The 22975-nt window shown below is 42.5% G+C and overlaps 1 protein-coding gene across 1 annotated transcript in view; it reads right to left on the reverse strand.

Moving 5' to 3' along the window:
• TECTA (tectorin alpha) overlaps positions 1-21428 on the reverse strand; it is a 122352-nt gene extending 100924 nt beyond the window's left edge. The window contains exons 1-6 of the mRNA XM_090291907.1: positions 21365-21428; positions 18197-18330; positions 15070-15357; positions 11305-11442; positions 10822-10987; positions 6949-7361 (exon numbers count right to left, since the gene is read on the reverse strand). Coding sequence (XP_090148033.1) covers positions 6949-7361; positions 10822-10987; positions 11305-11442; positions 15070-15357; positions 18197-18330; positions 21365-21428 — 1203 coding nt within the window. The remainder of the gene's footprint in view (positions 1-6948; positions 7362-10821; positions 10988-11304; positions 11443-15069; positions 15358-18196; positions 18331-21364) is intronic.
• Between the last annotated feature and the right edge of the window lie 1547 nt (positions 21429-22975).

Below are 22975 nucleotides of genomic sequence, written 5' to 3' on the forward strand. Positions count from 1 at the left end.
TAGACTATAAAGTAGTGCAGCTAACCATCTTTAAAGTTTATCCTCATTTAAAGTTTGTTTTCATTTGAAAGTTAAACTAGGTCTGTGACATCATCAAAGATGCTTAACTTACAGGCAAGAAGAGTGTCAAATGCCTTGCAACTGGATGTCTTTCCAATAAGACAGTCTTGCAGGTTTAGAAACTGGTTTGTGGGTTATGTTGTGTAAATTAACATGTGTGTTATCTTTTCATAGGGTATAAGCCTATGATCTCATTACCTGAGTGATTGTCTGCATGTATAGGCCTCACTTAATCCTGTCTGCATCGGTGCTTCCTGAGACTCAATGGTCTGGCTGAACTAAGTGGCTGGGTTGGTGAAGTATGGGGTGGTCTGTGGGCTTCACTTTAAAACCGGTTTCTCTTCTCTAACCTAATGGCTTGGACAGAAAGGGCCCAGAGGTCTGAGAGGGGGGAAACCTAATATGTTCCTCTCAACTGAAACTAAGTATAATGGGCAAAAGGGTTTTGGACAAGTGTGACATGCCCTGCACACCTTACTCCAAAGAAGCCCTTTTTTTCCCCAATGTGGGACATTAAAAATTAATACTTGCCTTTTGTCATCTAGTGGTTATGAATTGAATGATGTCTTTTAACCCTGTTGCCAAATCTGTTGCCCCCAGAATACAACAAGGATGCCAACCTGTTAAACCAAGCACGCCATTGTCCAGGGACAGTCAAATAACCTGGACACTGCAAAATCCTTCCCCATGTGGGAAGACCACCCTCGCCTCCACACACCCACTATTATGAGGGTTTTCTGGACCCAAGGGTAGGTAGGATGACGACCATGTCCAGCTTGAAGCAGCTAGAGGAGCTCAAGACCTTCGCTCACTTTCCTTTATAAGATTATAAAGGGTCTTAAGTCTGAGAGAGAGAAATTGTTATTTTTTATTGTTATAAAAAATTAATTAAATTTTAAAAATAGAAATAATATAGGAAATGGTGAAGCCAAAGAACTTTTATGCACGACCCATGGACATGAACTAAGAGGGATGAGATTGCTGGGGGAAAGGGGCACTGGGCAGAGGGGAGCAAAGGGGAAAAAAATTGTAACAATTGTAACAATATAATCAATAAAATATACTTTAAAAAAAGAGGGAAAAGAAACAAAAAATAAAATAAAATACAGTAGTCCCTCTCTATATTGCGGTTCACTTATTGCAGCCTCACTGTATCGCGGGATTTTTAAAAATATGATATTTAATTATTCATTGCGGATTTTTTGCTATATCGCAGGATTTTGTGGTACTGTATACATATATTGTTAAAGTTACACAGGTTTAAGAGTGTAGAATATGTTTAAGAACATAAGTAGTGTTTATATAAGTGTGAAAAAGGTTAATAAGGGACTGGGAATGGTTTATAAGTGTGTGGGAAGGGTTTATAAAGCCTTAAAATATATATAAATACTAAAATAAATGTAAAGTTACTACTTTGTAGATTTTCACCTACTGCGGGGGGGGGATGGGGAGGTCTAGAACATAATATCCGTGATAAGTGAGGGAATACTGTAAAATTAAAATAAAATACCGATATCATATTTCACAGATCTAGAACAAATATTCCAAAAATTTATGTGGAACTAAAAAAGACCCCAAATAGCTTCAGCAATTATAAGAAAGAAGAACAAACTTAGAGGTACCAAAATACCTGATATCAAGCTATAATATATATAAGGACGTTGGTATAACCAACCTGGTACTGGCATAAGAATAGACATATATATCAATGGAACAGAACCGAGAGCCCAGAAATATATCCACTCCTTTATGGTCAATCAGTATTTGACAAAGGAGTCAAGAGCATACAATGTGTAAAGACAGTCTCTTCGATAAATGGTGCTGGGAAAATTAAACCGGTACATGCAAAATTATGTAACTAGACCACCAACTTACACTATACCCAAGAATAAACTCAAAATGGGTAAAAGACTTAAATGTAAGTTGCAAAACCATAAAAATCCTAGAAAAAAACATAGGCAGTAAAATTTCAGATATCTTGCATAGCAGTATTTTTGCAGATACATCTCCCAGGACAAGAAAAACAAAGGAAAAATAAACAAATGGGACTACATCAAATTAAAAAGCTATAGAAACCATGAGCAAAATGAAAAAAGAACCCACTGTATGGGAGAACATATTTGCCAATGATACATCTGATAAGAGTTTAATTGCTAAAATATATAAATACCAGGAAGACAAATAATCCGATTGAAAAATGGCTGAGGACCTGAATAGACACTTCTCCAAAGAGGATATACAGATGGCCAATAGACATGTGAAAAAAAAAATGCTCAACATCACTAATCAGAGAGATGTAAATTAAAATCACAATAAAATATCATCCCACACCTGTCAGATGGCTACCATCAATAAATCAACAAACAGCAAGTGCTGGTGAGGATGTGGAGAAAAGGGAATTCTAGTGCAGTGTTGGTGGGAATGCAGACTGGTGCAGCCACTGTGGAAAGCAGTATGGAGCCCTGGCTGGTGTGGCTCAGTGTGTTGAGTGCCAGTCTGTGAATCAAAGGGTCACCGGTTCAATTCCCAGTCAGGGCACATGCCTGGGGTGCAGGCCAGGTCCCCAGCTGAGGGCACATGAGAGGTAACCACACATTGATGTTTCTCTCCCTCTCCATCTCCTCCCTTCTCCTCTTTCTAAAAATAAATTTAAAAAATATTTAATAAAAAAACTATATCGAAAGTTTTAAAACTAGTATGGAGTTTCCTTGAAAAATTAAAACTGGAACTGCTGTTTGACCCAGCATCCTACTTCTCAGAATATATTGTAAGAATTCCAAAACATCAATTCAAAAGAATATATGCACCTCTATGTTCATAGCATCATCATTTACAATAGCTAAGATCTGTAAACCACCTAAGCACCTATCAGTAGATGAGTGGATTAAAAAAAAAAAAAGAAAAAACTGGTACATTTACACAATGAAATACTACATGGCAGTAAAAAAGAAGGAACTCTATTATGCTAAATGAAATAAGCCAGTCAGAGACAAATACCATATGACATCACTTAATGTGGGATCTAATGAACAAAATGAACTAACAAACCAAATAGAAACAAAGGCATAGATACATGGAACAGACTGACAGCCATCAGAGGGGCAGGGGAGGGGGAAACTGGAAGAAAGAAGGGGAACAGATTAGCCAAAGAATACATATGCATAACTCAGACACAAACAACACAGTGTGGTGATGGCCAGAGACAAGGGGGCAGTGAGTGGGTGGAGGTGGGAAAAAAAAAACACAGAAAAAGTGGGAAGAACTGTAACAGCATAAACAATAATAAATAAAAGAAAAAAACTTTAACCAAAAACAAAAAATGTTTAAATGGAATTGCCTTATGACCCAGCTATTCCACTTCTGTGAATACAAATATGCAAGGAAATGCAAAACACTGATTCAAAAGAATATATGTGTCCCTATGTTCATCGCAACATTATTTACAATAGCCAAGGTTTGGAAGCAACCCAAGTGCCCATCTGCAGATGAGTGGATAAAAACCCTGTTGTACATTTACACAAGAGAATACTATTCAGCCATAAAAAAGCAGAGATCTTACCTTTTTTGATAGCTTGGATGGACCTGGAGAGTATTATACTAAATGAAATAAGGCAGTCAGAGAAAGACAATACCGTATGATTTCACTTACATGTGGAATCTAATAAACAAAAGAGACTTGACTTTGGGTTGTGCACACACAATACAATAGATACAATGTATTATAGAACTGTACACTTGAAACCTATATAATTTTATTAACTAATATTACCCCAATAAATTCAATTAAAAAATAAAGCCATCCAACAACAGAGAGCTAGAAGTAGAAAGATTACCCTAGGTGTTGAAGGTCAACTAGCAACAGTTCTGGATGATAACCACATATTGTCCTAAGCCGAGAAGTAGAAAGTGAAACCTTCGACGTCGGTGTAATTGTTAACGCCAAATACAGGTGGCGCTTGAGCAGCGTGGGCTTGAACTCTGCAGATCCACCTAAACGCAGCTTTTTTTCAGCAAATGCTGTAAATATACTTTTTCTTCCTTATGATTTTCTTAATCTTTTCTCTAGCTTTAGGGTAAAAACACAGTATATAATACATATAACACACAAAATATGTGTTACTGTTACCGGCAAGGCTTCCAGTCAATGGTGGGCTATTGGTAGTTACATTTTGGGGGAATCAAAAGTTGTATGCAGATTTTTGATTGTGCGGGGGTCAGCATCCCTAACCCCCACATTGTCCAAGGGTCAGCTGGACAACCATACTAAAAGCTCTTCTCTCATGTCACCTTCTGCTTTGTGTTTTGGAGCAGCAGCCATGGGTAGACTGTCTCTGGATGTTGCCACAGGCCCCCTAGTTTCTCTGCTTTGGATCTTGTCCCACTCAGACTGGCTTTATCCCTAGGTCAACCAAAGGCACTGGTATCTCCTTCCAGTTTATAGCTCTTTTCCTGGCTTAAGTATTCATTGCACCTGCTTTCACTCCCACAACGTCTCAGTTTAAACCACAAATTATAGAGTGCTTGTTTTTCAGCTCACAGTGCTCAGAGTAGGAGCTCCCATAGAACTCTTACCCCAACTCTTAACAGGAACCTTATTCCTACAGTCTCAGTCCTCAACTCTTGATTAACCCATGGTTTATGAATCTCACCTCTGTGCTTCCCTTCTTCGCTCTACATTCTAGTTATCTCCCTCTTTCGTAGGCGAAGAAATTAAGGTTCAGGGCTTGCACGACACAGGTGGCAGGGCCTGCCTCTCGCTGCCTGGGCTCCCTAGCACTGCTCTCCACTGCTCCTGCTCCCTCTCTCCCAGTACTGAGTAGAAGCAGCCAAGGCCAAACTGCTGCCTCCTCAACACTGTCACCCCATCTCACAGTGGGAGGAAATAAAGTTCAAAAAGGCCACTCAGCTGGCAGTGGTGCACAGGGACTGGAGCAGCTCTGGCCCCTGAGTCTGAGCTCCTCTCATCACCGTATGCTGATTGGCCATAGCACTTTTCACTGGAGCACAGAAACTCCACAGGTTTATCTGGGGGAGAAATGGGAGAACTGAAAAGTATTGGCTATAAGGCAATGTTTATTATACATGGATTTTAGCTTATTTTGTTTATTTCGTTACTTGAGAACAGTTCACAGGGGAAACCGCTATGCAAAACCGAGTTCCTCTGCCCAGCATGTGGAGAAAGGAAATCTCTAGTTTGCAAGGACAACTAGAGTGGCCATTCCTGGCTGGGCCCAGTCCATTTGAAGAAGTCGGTTCCCTTGCAGGCATATCAGACTCGCTCTTGCTTTCCATCCCTCTCCCTGCCTGTCCCCACTTCACCCTGGGTGGGAGCACTGCCATCCTCCACCCACCTCCTACTCAGAAGAGCAGGTTTATTCAGAGGGACTTGGAGCCATTTGGCAAAAGGAACAGGAAGCCATTGTAAGCTTGCAGCTGGAGTCACAGAACCTTTTCTTTCTGGTACATTTACATTCATATCCACTTCTCCCTGCAGCTACAGAAAATTGAGGTATCGTTGCTCCATACTTGGAAGACGGAAAAGAGCTACACAAAATTAGCAGAGCTGCAAGGCCTAAAAGGAACACCACTGCCCCTTTCCTTCAAAAAATAAGTCTGGCTGTGACTGAAAAAAAATTTTCATCAAAATGGAAAGTAGGAGTAAGGCACAAAGCTTTCTTTTTCAACTGAAGATATCATACATATCACCCCAAGGATACAGGAAGCAAGGGAAAGCTAGTGAAAAAATTTTTAATTTGAAAATGTTAGCATCTAGTTACAAGGATACACGTAGTGCCCAATAGCACAATATAAATTTAAGGAGAAAAGTCTCCAAACTTCTGTACCCAAACTCTTACCTCCAATTTGAAATATGGAACTTTCCCTAGGGACACTAATCAAATAGCAACCACTTTTCTAATTATGACATAGACTAGCTCCAAAGACCTAGGAAGGGCAGAACCAGAAAAAGTGGAATTAGTTCCTTGATCCTGTCTTTTGTTGAATATGCTGTGTTAATTCCAACTACAACACATTATAAAAAAGAAAGAACTCCCTGCATCGGATTCAGTTCTTCTCTGTAACCTCTGTGATGACTTCCATTGGACTGTACAGCTTGCAACAAACCCCCTGGGGTCTTGCTTATTAGTGCTTGAATAAATACATGGTTGCCATAACGTCTTCATTAACATTTTGAAAACTGGAGCCTCCACATATTGAATAATTGCTAGCGGCTTTTCACTCTGCCTCTTCTGCAAATGTGCCTGCTTGAAATCCAGGTGAACTGAGACAGGGATTATTTGCATGTGCTGAACAGACCAGCCGAGAGCCTTGCCCTTCTCTCTTGCAGACAGGAGTGAGGGATCTGTTATAGAGATGTCTGTCTGGGTAAAGCTTTCATGGGATCTTCCTACACAGGCCTCACTACAGCGTCACCAAACCCTCTGCAGGGCCTGCACAGGGAGTGCCTCAGAAGACCAGGATAAGCTGGGAGGCTTCTCTGAGAATGAAGCAGCAGCTCCTGAGCAAACAGGATAGGAAGGTGAGAATTGTGCTTTAGGCCTGTACTGAGAAACTGAACTTACCTCTCTTCTCAGTTCCTACTGAGCTTGAACTTGTGTGTGTGTCTGTATGTGTGTGTGTGTGTCTGTGTGTGTGTGTGTGTGTGTGTGTGCCAACGTTTATGAGGAAACCAAGAAAGTAAATGTGCTTTAAGATAAATAGCAGATAGACATGTTAAAGAGTGAGCTTAGGTTATCTCTTATCCAAATAAAATTTAGCTAATTAGAGAATTTCAGAGGGTATTTACAAGGCAGGAAGAGCCATGCATCTCTTAGGCTCAAACAGCAAATATCTTCTCTATCTCCCTGTGAAGAATGGAGGGTGTCTCACCTTGACTTTTCCGTAGCTTCCTTTGGGAATGAGAATCTTGTAGCCATTCACCTCCACAGAGAGCTCCTTCACCCAGGAGACAGCTGAGCCCCCCCGGTGTTCATTCTTGGCCTCCACACTGAAGAAGGGGAGGCTGGAAGTCTGCAAACACTGCCGGGCCAACAGGTAGGCACAAGAGCCTTGGAAGTGGAAGAGGAAGCCATCGAAAGTGTAATAGTGTGGCTCCCCGAACACTACACACGTACTGGTCTCCAAGGGGCTGCAGTAGAAGAATTTGCCTTTGGGTTCACATATTTCATAGGGACTACAAGAGGCCTCCTGGCAATAGATCTCATTGTTGAAATCCAGACAGCGGCACTTGATGGTACAGTTCAGGTCATCCCAAAACACCTCCCCTCGCCGAAGGAACTGTCCTGAGGAATAATGACATTAGAGCCAACATTTACTAAGCACTTATTCCTGTGCCAGGGATTGGGCTAAATGCTTGACTTGCACTATACCATTTAATGCACAAAGGAACCTTATGAGGTAATATTGTTGCCTGCACTTGACAAGTGAGGAACTGAGGCTTAAGAGAAATTGAGCAACTCATCCGAGATCACTCAGCAACTCAGTGAAGTCAGGATTCCAAGTGAGTCTGTCTGAATCCAGTATAAGCTCTTGGCATGATCTTTTTCATACTGGTGAGCGCACTCTCATTTGAGAGACACATTGTCTTAATCCATGAGAAAGGGTATGACACACGGGAACAAGGGTGTTCCCACGGATGGCCCAGCTTACCCAAGTAACTCAGCAACACTGTTCACTCATCCATCCATCTACTCATTCAACAAACATTTGTTGGGGGACCAGTATATGGCAGAAAAGGTCAACAGCATGAATCAGGGGTCAGATGTACAAATTTAAATCCCAGTCTTCATAGGAAGATTCTAGGAAGGACTGACCTTCCAGGGGTCACAAATTCTGCAGACGCTACGTAGGCAAAACTTATATCTATATGACTTGTCTTCTCTCTCACTCTAGGTCCTGGCAAAGCCCACATTTTTCTCTCTTTACCTGCTGGACAGAAATTTTTGACAGGAGGAGCACGAGGTGGAAGCAGGGAAATGGTTTAAAGGGATGTGCTCACTTTTAAAGTATTCAACTACTATTTATTTGGTAGACAATCAGTCTTTAAAGCCACTTCCCTAAATAAATAATCTTCCTCAGCAAAATTTTTGAAGTTTTCCAGTGGTTAGTATTGACCTTCCATTGCATTAGGAGCACCTCAAGGCTGAGAGTTGTGATGTTCCCTGGCTGGGGGTTGGAGTCGAGGGGACTGGGCAATGGCCACAGCTCTGCAGCGAACTCTGTGACTACTGACTCCGTTTTCATCTGTCTCAGTTCTCTAACCCATAAAATATCGACAGTGCTCTTTTCTCATCCCTACTCTAAAAGGCTGGCACACATCAATAGAGGTAGGGGACATTTGTAAACTGAGAATATCTGACAAGGAAAGTATCAAAGACACAACATTAAGATATGTAAACAATGTTGTAGACCAGGAGTAACTATAGTTTGAAACTGTAGTTTGAAAAGATTTCTCATATTTTTATAAAACTAACTACCTAGTGAACATCACAAGGCTGCAAGGTTAACCCAAGCAGAAGGCATGGGTGTCTCAAAAAAGTCCTTTCTATCCTTGTCCAACAGGAATAATTATATCTCAACAGGCAATTAGATTTCATACCTGGTGAGCACAAGGCCCCAAAATGGTAGAATAGATTTATTCACATTCCCAATAGGTCATACGCATCATCCCTGAGAAAGGTCCCTTAAACCTCACCACTCTTTGGCACTGGTCCCAACTGCATATATTGTAACAACCTCCGGTCTCTGTAATTTCCAGTCACTGCTTTTTCAGGCTTCAATAAATGAGAGGCAATGCCTTTGAATAGAGAAGATCTGGACCAAAAGGTAGACTCTCCGAGATAATTTTCTTTGCAAAATGATGATATAATAAACCAGCTTCATACACCACTTCCCCTGCTTTCACCGAAGCCAAATCCCAGTCTCATTAGATTGATGTACGTCCAGGGTCACATAAAAATGCACAGTAGTCTGTATAAGGATATTGAATTTGTCCTGTATGTGAAACCCAAACCCATAACTCAGGAGGAAGAGAATGAAGTCAAAGTGGGGACTCTGTACACAGCTGGCATCTAATCAACACACAGCTCTGCAAGCCAATGTTTTCTATTAGCACGGTATGTCACGGCTGCCCAGGACTCAGCAGCCACGGCCAGTCAGCACTGTGACACTTGGACAAAGGAGAGAGGCACTGGGCAGATCTCCAGTCCAGGCCATAAAGTGGAGAGAGCGAATGGGGTGTTGTTTTGGTATTTTTCACAGGCCTGAGTGAAGCTATAGTTACACTCTGTCTGGGAGTAGGGTTCGATCTCTGAAGTCCCGGTGAATTTGGGAGCTAGATTCGTTTCTGTCTGGTTTAATACCAGCCTCGCTGTAAGACATTTGCTATTCTGAACATGGAGGACTTCACAGTCTGCAGGGGCCAAGACGTCCAGGTGAACTTTCTTTACAAATGAACTTTCCTTACAGCAAAAGAGAGGTTTCATAAACCTGACCACAATGCAGGGACTGGGGCTGAGGGTGTGGGGACTTCAGACCAGATGAACATGGCTCTTCTGTGTATTATACAACTTGAGACTGAGGCAAGAAAAGAAACCTGAGGTCCCCTGGGGTTGCCGAGATAGGCTTTCTAACAAAGGAGGGCCAGAGACTTTCTGAAACCTTCCCAACCCAAAACTTTTTACAGATCTGAAGATATTTTCCCCAGAATTATCCTCTGCACTTCCACAACACCCTGCACCCATATCTGTCCTACTGAGTCTAAAACTGTATCCTGTTTTCTGTGGCTCACTTCTCTGCCACAGCGCTGTCGGGGCAGGCAAGAGCTCCTACACCTTCAGACCCAACAGCACGTCTAGCACCTCACGGGGGCTCACACTGTTCTTTGGAAATATGCGCTGGCTGGATGGCTAAACAGATGGGTGGGTGGTTGACTTACTGATTCTAGTTGCTCTGGTCTCCACTCCTAGGAGCAGAAATATTAACAGAAATCCTGTTTTCAGAATTGTTTTACATACATAGGAAGTAGGAATCTACAAACCTGGATGTACCTGTGAGACTCCAGGGCTGTTTTGCACATTCAGGAGGTTTTGATAGTTCCGAAAAGATTCCAAACTTTGGGTATCAATGTAAAGGAAACCCACTGAGGTTTAACTACATCTTGTTCACACAGTCCCAGAGCCAGCTTTGATTCTCCCCAAATGTCTGCGTATTTTGCTGCTGCTGGGAGGTTAGGCAGGTTACCCTAAAGACTATGACACTTTTTTCTTTCTTTCTAATCATATGGTCTAACAATGACTTACTCTTTAGAGACCAGGCGACACTCCCAGTTCTCCCACTCCTGTATCTACAAAGTGCAGATGGTAAAGAGGGAGTAAAGATGAGAAGAAAAATGCGAAGGGGGGAAATGACAACAACAATGATAACGCTAAACAGAAGGACTCCCTTCTGTCCCTCTGGTTGAGAAACCGTCCAAGATCTTTGTCTCCTTTGCAATCGCTGCAAACAGGGAACTGTGTTCACACCCCAGGCAAGAACTTCATAAACCACAGTGTAGCAAATGCCGGATTTTAGTTCTTGGTCTGATAAATGTGCATGCTAAAATTACCTTGACTTCCATTATGCAGCTGAGAGATGTCAAAAGGGTATGGCTTTGGAACATGTCTGCTCTCCGGGTTTAAAAGCCTGCTGGCAATCTCAACTAAACAAACTCTGCTTTGCTACAGAGAAGAGGAAATCCTTTACCTCTGGAGGTGCAGCCATTGGCTGGGTCAATTTCTTTCCCGTCCACTTTGAACGCCCAGCGGCCTGGAACATTTACGTTTGTGGTTTCCTGGATATTCACAATATCAGGGGTTCTTGACCCCGGGAGGCTGAAGTAATTGGTGAGGTTTCCACCGTTAAATCCTGCCTAGAGCAGAAAAGGAAGACAAGACTTTTGAGCTCAGACACTGCCCCCATCGGTTAACTTGCCTAAATACCTTATTTTCAGAATCTGGCATACCTGAAATCAAGAGACCCTGCAGTCTCTGGGCCATCCTTTCAGGTAGGAAAGGCCTGCCTAGCTCATGCTACACCCAGACCAAGATATGCAATGGACGGGACCGGCCTCTCAGTCTACCCGGCTACAAGCTGCGGGTAGGACCTCCTCGGGAAGGCTGAGAAGCATAAGCTGAGTGCCGTGCTTCAGATCCGGCATGCGGAAGGGTAAAACGCAGAACCACCTACCTGGGCCATCACTCCCCCGAGACCCGTCAGCGGGTCGCCGCCGCTGGCCGTCCCAGTGGTCCAGTTGATTTCATAGTAATTGAAGAGTGTGAATGTATAGGAGCCATCAGACACTAGGACGGCCTGGAAGGTGTTCACCTGCAGGACGGGAAGGGCTGGGCTCAGACTCGCACTCCCCAGGAGCGCCTCTCCCCACCTGCAGTTCCCTCCACTCGCCACCCTCCCTGCCCCCAAGCGGCTCGGAGCTGCTGCTGCACGCCAGCCCTCGCACGCTGCCTCCCCTCGGGATTTGTTCTCGCCTGCAGTGGGAAAAGCAAGATGGTTGCGACAGTGCCCCTAAAAGAAAAATGGCCCGAGGAGAAACCAGAGGCTGACTCGGCAGCGCCCCCCTTACATTTCGGACACACGAGACAGAATTCGGAGGCCTGCTCAGCTCGCGATGTGCGCAGGCACCTGTAGATGGCGGCATCGGAATAAACTACAGGAAATCGTCCAGGCAGGGAAAAGGCTGCAAGCACCTGCTCGCACAGCAGATTGCGGGGCGAGTGGGAGGCAGAGGGAAGGCTAAAGTGGTGTATGGCATGTGTCTCTCACCTCCCAGAAAACACTGCTGATCTGGGTGAGCTAGTTCCCCCTTTTTAATTGGCAGTTGTGAAGAGATTTTTATAGAGCACTTTATGGGGGAAAAGCGCTCCTCTAATTGCATCACTTTGCATCCGCAATATTGTCAACACTCATCTGTACCCCAGACCAACACAAAGACAGGCAATTTGGGGGCGGGGGGAGAGTTCCATCTTATAGCTTGAAAAATTGAAATCTGAGGGAAATGAATTGCTGGGTCTCACAATGACCCAGCAACAGAAAACGGGAGTCAAGCCAGAGCTTCAGTCTATCTCTTAGCTCACTGTCATTACATACTGTTTCGATGTTAAACTTTTTAGAACAGAGGTGTTATACAAATTTAAACAAGCCTTGCAAGCAGTCCTGGAAACAAGCTGTAGCAAACACTGTCCTTTTTCTACTTCCCTTTGCTCATCCCTACCCCTTGATACATGTTTCTGGGAAATTAAAATAGAAATAGAGTTAAAGGAGAGGCTGCTTCGACCTTTCCCACTCAAACCTGCGTTTTCCCAGCTGCCAGATACTATCCTGGTTAACATTCTGTCAGATGCAGAGAAAGAACCAAATCCTTATCCTGTGTAATCAAACTGGGGTAGAGGATCTTGGAAGCCCCAAATCACCCATCCTAGACGTTCCCAGGGAGGAAGACAGGGTGCAAGGAAAGAAAAGCCCTTTTAGTCAATGGGAACTCCTTCCTCAAGCTCCGTGTTGCCATAGTTGATGGTATTTATGATAGCGTCCCCCAGGTATATGCCTCCATGCTGTGGCTCTGCTCAACCGAAAGGGAAGTGGGACAAAGAGATGAGTGAGCAGTCAGCTGAAGATTATTACAAAATCACTGCAGGGTCAGGTTCAAGAGTCAGACACAAAGTCAAAGTCACACAAGGACTAAAGCTAAACCCTCCCTTAGACCAGGATTCTCCTTCAAAAGGTGAATTCCTTCCCCTGAAATGAAGTTGGAAATATCTTTGGTTCAAGCTTTGAGAGCAACCCATTTCTGATCCCAGAAGCTACCTCAAAACCAGCCAGCCAGCCAGCCAACACTGCAGAGGCTCCCTGGCCTTCATGTACACCCTTGCTCACTCGCACACGTCTTTGGCATGACTTTTAAACCCCATCCAAGATCTGTTTTTGTGAAACAATGTTTTCAAATTCTTTAAAAGAAAACCTCTTATACTCCAGAGGGCTTCTAATAATACGGCTGGAGGAAAAACTTCAGGATTCAGAGTGAGGAGACTTCAGTTTGAACCCTGCTCTGCCTTCTCTGAGGTTCAAATCTTTTTTCTTGACATTTGGGCAAGGTATTTAACCTCTCTGGGCCTGTTTCTTCACCTTAAGTGGAGAGAGTGATTGTGGAACATTCCTGTGAGGGCTAAGTCATATGCTAAAATAGCCTCTCACAGAGCTGGGCTCATAGTGAGCCTTCAATAAATATTGTTTTCCTTCCCTAAAGTAAGTATGTCCCCTTCCCCTTCCCTTTCTACTGAGCATACACGAGACACTCTGCCTCTTAAAGACCTCTCGTGCCCAGTGTTTAGTTGTCCCGATGATATATGGATTCCTATAGAGAAGGGGAAACCTGGGATAATGTGGAGATGGAAGAGCGGGCCAATTTCAAGATAGGATGGACAGACACTTCTGTAGTTGTAAGGACTGTATTATTGCTTTTCCCCAAGGATGTTACCTCATTCATCTTTGTTGAAAGAGTTCTCACCTAGTCCAGAAATTTACTTCAAAGTACAAACCAGAAAGTATCTAAATTATCTTGCCATTTTTATTGCCAATGGAAGTTCTTTTAAAAAATTGGTGGTCAGAATTTGATGGACATTTCTTCTCTTTTTTTCCTCCACAGACACTCAAATTTATCGATCGCTGGCATCTTACAGTCTGACACCGTAAGTATGCAGTTTACAGGACAAAAAAACCATCACCCAGGAAGTCATTAGCAATTCATAATATGACAGAGGAAAACGGATGCTCCTTTAGAAGTTATTTCTAGTGAGTGCATCCCGGTTACACTGTGTCTCTCTGCTCTCCAGAACCTCCTAGCAATCAGGTGCATCCTGATGCTCTGGTCTGAAGGTGCTGAAACACAAGTGCTCCCTGCAGCTGTGAGTCATCAGCCCAGCACTTTCCCACCTCGGTCTCTAATTCAAGAGAAATTAGGGGGAAAGGGGACAACTGTAATTGAAAAACCAAAATTTAAAAAAAAAATTAATTAATTAAAAAAAAAAAAAAAAAAGAGTTTCTGTTCTACCCCCAAGCAGCAGACTCAATGCCAAGGAAATTAGGAAACTGATGGTATTGGAAATAATTCTAGGAAAGCAGAGGGCAGATTTTTTAGTGTCCTTGCATATTGAAAATTATACAGATGAAGACGCATCTGCTACTTCAAAAATCTCCACTGCCAAATTCACCCAAACAAGCCACAGGCTTTTGTGAAAAGTATGTTCTGTTCCTTAATGTGGAAAGTTGATCGTCTCTGCTATAATGCCAGTGATAATCTTTCTTATTTGACTTGTATTTGACTGCTCATTTGGGATTTCGGGGCAGATGTTAAAGTTTTATTCATGAAATGCTTTAACTGCCCACTCCAATTAGCATCAAATAGGAATGTCAGCCCTGGTCACAATAAAAGAGTCATAGCATAATCAAATGAGTCAGGTCATTTGTGCCCAAAGCGAGCACCCTATTTTCCTTGTCCTACCAGGTTTTGTGAAAAAAGACAAAAAATGGAAATTAGCTGATGAATAGAGGCATTTGTGCCTCTGGCAAGAAAAAAGGACCTTTGGGTTCCTGATGGGTCCCTAAGCATGTGGCCTGGACCAGGCCTTCATGCCCGAACCATTCTCCTGCAAAATAGAAGTGTTACCTACTGAAAGAAAACTGTGGCAGGGTTCTATTTTCACATTTGTAATGATTATTGATAGGGATTACACATCTTCTGAAATAGTACAGCTGACTGCACTGCTTAAGTATCATATCTCACTCTGTTCCCTGGAAAATGAGTGCCAAGACTCATTAGTTTAACTCAAGTAAATGGATGATCCTCAGTTCTAACAATTAGACTCCTTCACAGTAGTGAAGACAGACAATAATTAGATGTTAGGATATAAAATGGAAACAGAAAATTTGAATTATTACAGGTGTGGTGCTGCTCCCTCCATAAAACGTGACTTCCTCCCATGTCACAATGAAAACCCAAGTGGCAGAGAATGTCGCCATGTCTTTGAAGTACTTCCTGATATCCTTGGTGGCTCTTCTCAAGATGGCAGGGTCCATGGTCTCTCTGTAGTAGATCTCGCCTCGAATTCCATTGTGCACATCTGCCCAAAATGGAGCAATGAAGGCCCTGCCATCCGTCAAGGGAAAGGACTCCGGTGTGAACTGGCTCACTAGTACATTGAAGGAAACAACTCCATTGTTATTGACCTACAAAAACAAGAGAGAGGCTTTACACAGTGGAGTTGAAGCCACGGAAGCTTTAGAGTCCTAAACCAAGACAGACATTTACCTAATCCTAGGAATAAAAACAACTTGGGCTGAATTAGAACTCCCAAACATCGCTCATCCAGGAGGTTTGTTTACTTTCAAACTCATTGGGTTTCTTTACTTTCAATGTTTAGTCAACTGCACATCTTATTAATAATCAGTTTCATTTTCATGTTCTTTATCCTAACTATTTACATTTATCTAATGCTACTCACTTGTGTGTGTCTGGTGTGACTGTGTGTGCATCTGTCTGTGCCTGTGAGGGTGTGCATGAATGTGTGAGTTTGAGGTTTTGTGTATGAGTGAGTGTGTGGCTGTGTGTGAGTGTGTGACTGTGTGTTCTTGTGTGAGTATACATAGTATGAGTTCACAAGCATGTGTGTATGTGTGTGTTTGACTAGGCAACATGGCCAATAAAGAAGATGCAGAGTCAAAGATGCAAAATAGTCAGGAAAATGAAACATGGAAGCTAAAAGTTAAATTAAAAACTTGAGAAGCTCTATATATTAGACTTTGATTTATCTTATATGACAAGAGGGGAGAGTCAGAAAAAGACAGATCAAGTACTTCATCATCAAACTGAGATCTCTAGAATGAAACACAGCCTACTCTGGATGAGACATTTAAAGGACTGCTGTTGATGTTACAACCATTCTACTGTATCTCATGATGATTTTTTCATGATTTGTAAATGGCTCATAAACTTGTTAAATCACAAAACCTTACTGTGACATAAGCCAGAATGTGTACTCAGTGGACACAGGCCCTGTGAACAGCCTTGCTTCTGCTGAGTCTGCAGCTCTCTGTGTTGGTGGATGAGGCTGACTTCACCCTGTGGTTTGTGTGGCTTCCACAGCAGGAATGCTCATGGAAATGCTTACAATTTCTTGATATGGAAAACTTGGAGATCATTTTTCTATACATTCTAATTTTTATGTTCATATTAATTATTAATACTATGGGCACTGACAAGGACATGGAACCAGAGGTAAGTTATCAGTACCTGGGCCAAGGTATATCAGTGTTTTGGAAGCAAAGGTGTGGAGTTTGGAAAGGAAACCGGAGACCCAGCTACAAGGACAATAAGAGTCTATTGTCTGCAAGTAATAGTGAGTAACAGAGGCTTGAAAAAGACTGCACTACTCATTCAAAGTGCTAGAAACTCTTGGGACCAATTTGCCCACAGATAAATCTGCCCCAAATTAAGGATCTTCCTTTTGCAAGGACAGGAATTACTCAGACTCCATGTCACATAGCACATGGAAGAGAAAGAAGTTTAACTAAATACATTTGTTCCAACTATCTGTAAGACTAAAGCTTCCGGAATGGAAATCCTTTACGCCTCTCTCATCTCCAAAATCAGGTCAACACATTCTGAAATTTACAGTCAGCTATCACAGACTAAGAAAGCTCTCTTGTGAGGAAAGCATAAAAGGCTCAGAATTTCAGATAAAAGTGTTTGCTAGGGAATCCTGGGTACAATTAAAAGCAAAGACCAGCAGAGCAAGCTGGTGATGGCTCAGTTGTTTTAATTATAGTCTATAGATAAGATCATTCTCCAACTTTGGTGGACATCAAAATCACCTGGAGGGCTTGTTAAAACACAGATTACTGAGTTCCCCTCTCAGAGTTTCCAATTTGGCAGGTCCAGGGTGGAGCCTGACCTTGGCCCAGGTACTGATTACCTACCTCTGGTAACATGTCCCTGTCAGTGTCCGCAATATTAATAATTAATATGAACATAAAAATCAGAATATATAAAAAATGATCTCCAAGTGTTCTGTATCAAGAAATTGCAAGCATTTCCACGAGCATTCCTGCTGTGGAAGCCACACAAGCCACAGAGTGAAGGCAGCCTCATCCACCAACATAGAGAACTGGTGATTCAAGGACCTCTGGTTATGTAACAGAACCGGAAACTATTTTCTAATGGGAATCAGCCTTGAGCTATAAATCAAACAGAGGTCCCAGATTTAGAGATGGCCAGAAGGATAGGTGCTTGGAGTTTCATTTCTTCCTCCAGGGCAGGAACCGGACTAGAATAAAATGGGATTTAATCTACATATTAAGGCCGAAGATAAAAACAGGTTCTGTTGCTGTTAATCTTCCTCTCAAAATGCAATGGTGTAACTAGCCGCAAACCCAATGGACCAAAACATAAATAAATAAATAAATAAATACATAAATAAATAAAAGAAAAAATTACGTGAACACAACTTCCCAGGACAGTTTTGATAGCAAATGGTACAATTTCTTCATGCACGTTTGACAATGGGACCCTATAGCATATCTCAGACGCAATTAGGGTGGCCAATTCTGGAGACAACTTTTATGTAATAGTTGAGTATCCCTCTACTATTCTCTGACTCTGCTTCAAATTGATAGGAAGCCTAAGAACAACAGATACTGAAACTTTTCACACCCCCAGAGGGGAAAGAAAAATGATACTTCCCCTACTGTGGTTCATTGCATCTTTTTATTTTATGAAGTAGGAGAAATAATGTTCATGGCACTGGGGCCTCTGCTTCCTGTCTGTGTTTAATCACCCACAAAAGAAATTTATTGTCCTGCATACTATGAACATTAGCCATTAAATATGCCTTTGACTTCCTTAATCATAAAATCTATCAGTTCATAATACCTCAGAGCCTGTCATGTGGGCTGCCAATAAATCCTCCTCCATTCCTGGAGCCCAGGAAGAAGGTCCTTTTGCTATTTTCCTTAACGACAAACAAAGGGAAAAGCCACAGAGCAGCAGCTAGGCTGCCCCTCCACTTACATAGACAGTGCGGTAAGGAACGCCAAAGAAGAAAATGGGGATGGCCAACTTAATCTCAGGTGAGCTTCCATCGTCTACTTTAGGGGTTTTGGTGTCATTCTGCCAAAATGGATACATGAGCTCCCTGGGCTGAACTGTCAAGAGAGAGGGTGGTTAGATAGATGGCAGATGCCTCTTCCGCTGGGCAAGCCGTTTCCCTCCCACCCACTACAGACAGCCTCTTCTGGTAGTCTTCCAAACTAAATGCAAGTCAGACTCCCTTTTCCTTTATCCTAAGCCTAAGCTGTACATGGCGCATTTTCTTCTGCCTCTGGAAAGAGAAAACGGAAACGATGCCATTTCTCCTCAGGAGAAGTCAGTTTATGCCTCACTTCTACGCTTCCAAACCTCCAGGAGGGAGCAGTGGTTAAGACTGTCTGCACCTTGGGACATGGCCTGTGCCCGAGCTCTCAGAGCACAGAGGGGCCTCTGGGGCTGGCAGGGCTTAGCTGGCCTGATTCTGATCCGAAGACAAGGCGCAGATAAGGTAGCTGGTGTCCGTGAAGCTCCTTTCTATCTCAAAAATCGTACTATCTTGTCTTTTCCGGAAAGGTGTCTCCTCCCTCTTGCTGCATAATTGCAGAAGATACCAGGTCCCAGAAGGAAAGAAACAACAGCTGGACCTGGGACAAAGTGGGAGGAGAGAGTTTGTAGTTCCTGCCCCGTGAATGACCTTGACCGAGTCCCAGCCCCGGGAGGAGGCGCTCTGCCCAGCTGCTGCTCACAAAGGGCAGCGCCGCCCGAAGGAGGCGGGGGCTCGGGGCGCCTGCCCACCCCCTGGTCAGCGCCCTCGCTTCACGTGACTGTGTCACCGCTCTCCTGAAAACCTGGCTTGTTTCTCCCCCAAACTCCTGCAGGGGTGGCCCAGTTTAGCGACAGAAATTAGACAGTTTTCCGAGGGGCTACACTGCTGATGGCCAGGCCCAATGCTATCCACGAAATAATCTACGTTTGAGTGTGACTTTTCTCTGCCTCTGTCCTTCTTTTGAATGAAAATAGAACATCATCTTTTCTAACTTTTTTTAGAAAAATCGTGACTTTTCAGGGGAAGTGGCCAATTCATGTGGGGGTTTTGGCCTCAGTTCTTGAGGTACCTGTTGCTGCAATCGAAATGCTAATGCCCCATATTCTGAGGTGGGGGCCTGTTCCTGGGAAGGTCCCCCTGCTCCGAGCGATGGCGGTGACAGGGTGGCCAGCAGCGGGCTCAGGACGGGAGCGTTTTGGAGAACAGACGGCTTGTGTGGGACAGAACGCGGGGTGCCCAGACGCGCCAGGCCAGCGCAAGCTCTCTCCTCCTGGAGCAAGGCGCGAGAGCGAGGTTATACGCCCGACGGAGAGCTGACCTGTTTCCGAGGGTCACTAACCTCCAAGGAAAACAGGGGCACTAGCCTGGCGTCAGCGACAAGCTTCGCTCCCTGCGCTGGGAAGCCGACCGAATTCCCGCCTCTAGGAGGCGCTGCCGCTAATTTAATCGCAGGAGCACTCAGCGGATGAGCTTCGTTTAAAGTTACAATCGCTGGCAAAAAGGGGTTCTTCAACATTCGTATTACACAGAAGGTTCAAATTCAAAATTCCTAGAAGGTAGGTAGGAATTTTTGAAAAACCTCTTTATAATCCCTGTTGTAGCATTCTGCTTATTAAAACTGAAATGTGTTAAACTTTCTCAAATTAATGATAATAAATCAAATCATGTCACAGATTTATCCTTCATGAGGAACTATTTAGAAGTGATGCCCGAGTGTGAATAAGGGTTCCTATTCACACTGGAAAAATTAACTGGTATTTGGGCAATGATGGTCAGTCTGCCTGGAGAAGACAGAAAGTCACAGTCAGGAAGACAGCCCCTAGCTGCTCTCTGCTCTGGTGGGGTGGTAAACCTGCAAGGTTTTCCTCTTCATGCATGATCCTAACTAGTGCATGATTTTAAACAAAAAAGATTAGAAAGTTAAATTTTCTTCAATGTTCAGAAGTATACAAATAATAAAGATATCTAATATTATAAATACTTAACAAATACTTGTTGAATAAAAAATAAATAATAAAAGGGAGTAGGTTTAAACTACAGTAATTCTCACCTTGGAAGCCATTAGTATTATTAAAAAAAAAACAACAACATTAACAGCATGGCTTATTTAATACCATCAGAGTTAATAAAAGAAAGAATATCCTTACCCATGCTAGCTTTAGGCAAGAGGTTTCATAATAAATATAACTATGCTCCCTAGACTTCTGTTTTTGTTTTTGTTTTTTTCTCACCAAATAAAATGTACTTTCTTAGAGCAGGAATAGGAGATTAGAGTCAGTGGTACTCTTTCATTACTGTGGGGTTTCACACTATAGTTTGCATGCTACAACTATTTAAATTTATCTAATCCTAGAAAAATGTTAGGGGTACACATGCCTTATAGCTCTCTTCACTCAGACTTGTAATCATGTGCCAGGTGAACAAAACAAATAAACAAAACAAAGAAAGATGCTTTAGAATTTTAGCCATAGAAGTTTCAAATCCATGTAGACTTCCCTATCTTTCTTTTCTAAAATCCCAAAACAGTAGAAAAAATATGTATGTGCCTTCTCAGCTGTCCTGGGCAATGCTACATAGGCAAAAAGAAGGACTTACTGAGGAGAACAATTTTTATTTTTTTAATTTCATTTACAGTTTCAGATTTTTGGCCATTGTAAAAAGTATCTGACAGACAAACCACCAACATCAATGCCACTGGAACTTCCTGATTTGGGCTAAAACAAGTGTGTTCTTTAAACTCTGTGCCTCAAGTTAAATGCCTTGATGGGCATCAGTCATCTGGTATGGGCTGCACACACCAATCCTGTATACTTTCAATGAAAATAATTTGCATTGTCTTAAAGACCCAGTCCATTAACATGGGGCAATCTGGTACATACAAATTGTGTTCACAGTTAAATAAGAAAAAAGTAGGAATGTAAATAAACATTATTCAAAGTTAATGTATTTTGCCACTGACAACAGTTAATTTACATTTTGTTGTTGTTGTTGTATCTGTAGACACATACACACCTGCCCTGACAATTATGGCTCCAACAAAAGTGTCTCTTTATAAACTCAAGAGCATGCTAATCAAGACTTTTACAAAATTTTGTAGTACTCACCTTGGTGCTGTACGAGTGCGAAGATGAAAGAGAACCAGATTCTAAGTAATGATGAATAATTCATCCTGGAATTTGAAAAAGAAAAAACATCCCCAGCTTGCCAGAGTAAATAGAACACCAGGCGCGTTTAGTTGCAAATCCCATGTCACAGAACAAATTCACATAAAACATCAACAGAACTCTGAGTCAGGTTGAAATTCCCTGAGTGCTGACAGGTCCTACCAAGTTCAGCACTTCACAAACAAATAAGATTCACCCATGAGAAGCCAGCTTGGAGTGTAATGAGATTATTCAAATTATCAGTAAATGATATAGAATCAACAAGAACAGCAATGCATCAAAGAAAGCCATCTAAAAGACACAGCTCTAAAGATGCAGGTCTCATGAGTCTCTAGGAAAGACCTTCATCCTCTGTGAGATCAGACCTTATGGTTTTCACAACAGCTTTCAGGAAGGTTCCAATGAAAGTCAATTGAAACAGTGCATTTTGACAGAAAGGAACATGCAGAGTTACCATCCCCTTCTCTCTAGTGTGGAGCAAATTCACCATTCTGAAGCACTACCAGATTCATGGGTAGCCTAAGACTGGCCACAGACTTTCCCTAGTGACATGAATAATAGCTACATGGGTAATAAAACAACAAACATGCCCGGGTTGCTCCTTGGAATTACAATAAAAAGAGAACCCAGCACAGGAGTAAGTAATTAGTCCCAGAAAGTTAAGGAACGTCACAAAAGTGAACTTGTTTTCATTTCAGTTACAATCAGTTGAACCGGCTGCCTCCCCCTCTGCTAGAACTGACGGTTGAGACGCTGAACAGACACCTGTGCGCACTCCCAGTTAGACAGACTCCTCCGGAGAACCGGGAAGTCTGCTCCTGACAGTATTCTTAACTACAAAACCATCCTTTTAAAATTGGAAACTATCACAGTTCTTCAGCCAAAATTTCATGGAAAAGTCAGTGAATCTACCCTGTGAGAGTTTTATTGTAAACCTTCAGCTGTCAAACATACACACTGAAAACTCAAGTACACAGAAAATATTAGTTTTGCTGACAGTGGTGCTAAGACTTTTGCAGAGATCACAGCTTTCACAGAGGGAGGGAGATGCCTCGCGCATGTAAGACTTGAGCCCTTAGGGAACCGGTTCAGAGAGCATAAGGAGAATTCATTGAAAGATCTGTATTTATGAAAAATGTCACTAACCTGTTTTGTAGAGACGGGAGGAATTGAGTCAGAAATATTAAGCCAAATCTTGGTAAACCAGGAAAAAATTAGGCAAAACAAGAATTCATGTCAGTTCTCCCCCTCTTGCTGCCAATTATTTCTGATTCCTGAAATGATGTCTGAATCCCCTACTCTTAAAACTAAAAATTCAGTTAGTCCTCCGCTAGAGTCAGATAAGTGTTGAGTTGCAATCAAGTTTTTTTCTATTGATTAAGAAAAAGTAAATCTAAAGATCAGTTTCAGGATTGTGTAGAGAGGTTCTTTTCCTGAAAAACTAGACCTTCCCCCCTCCCCTTAAAAAAAAAGTAGATTCAGATGGAAATGTCAGGTACTTGGAGCTGAAACCTTGAGCCTTTCTGATCGGAATCACTTTGCACTGAAAAA

This window comes from Furipterus horrens, unplaced genomic scaffold (genome assembly GCF_987537825.1).
Source record: "Furipterus horrens unplaced genomic scaffold, mFurHor1.1.pri manual_scaffold_11, whole genome shotgun sequence".
In the NCBI taxonomy this organism is placed as follows: Eukaryota; Metazoa; Chordata; class Mammalia; order Chiroptera; family Furipteridae; genus Furipterus; species Furipterus horrens.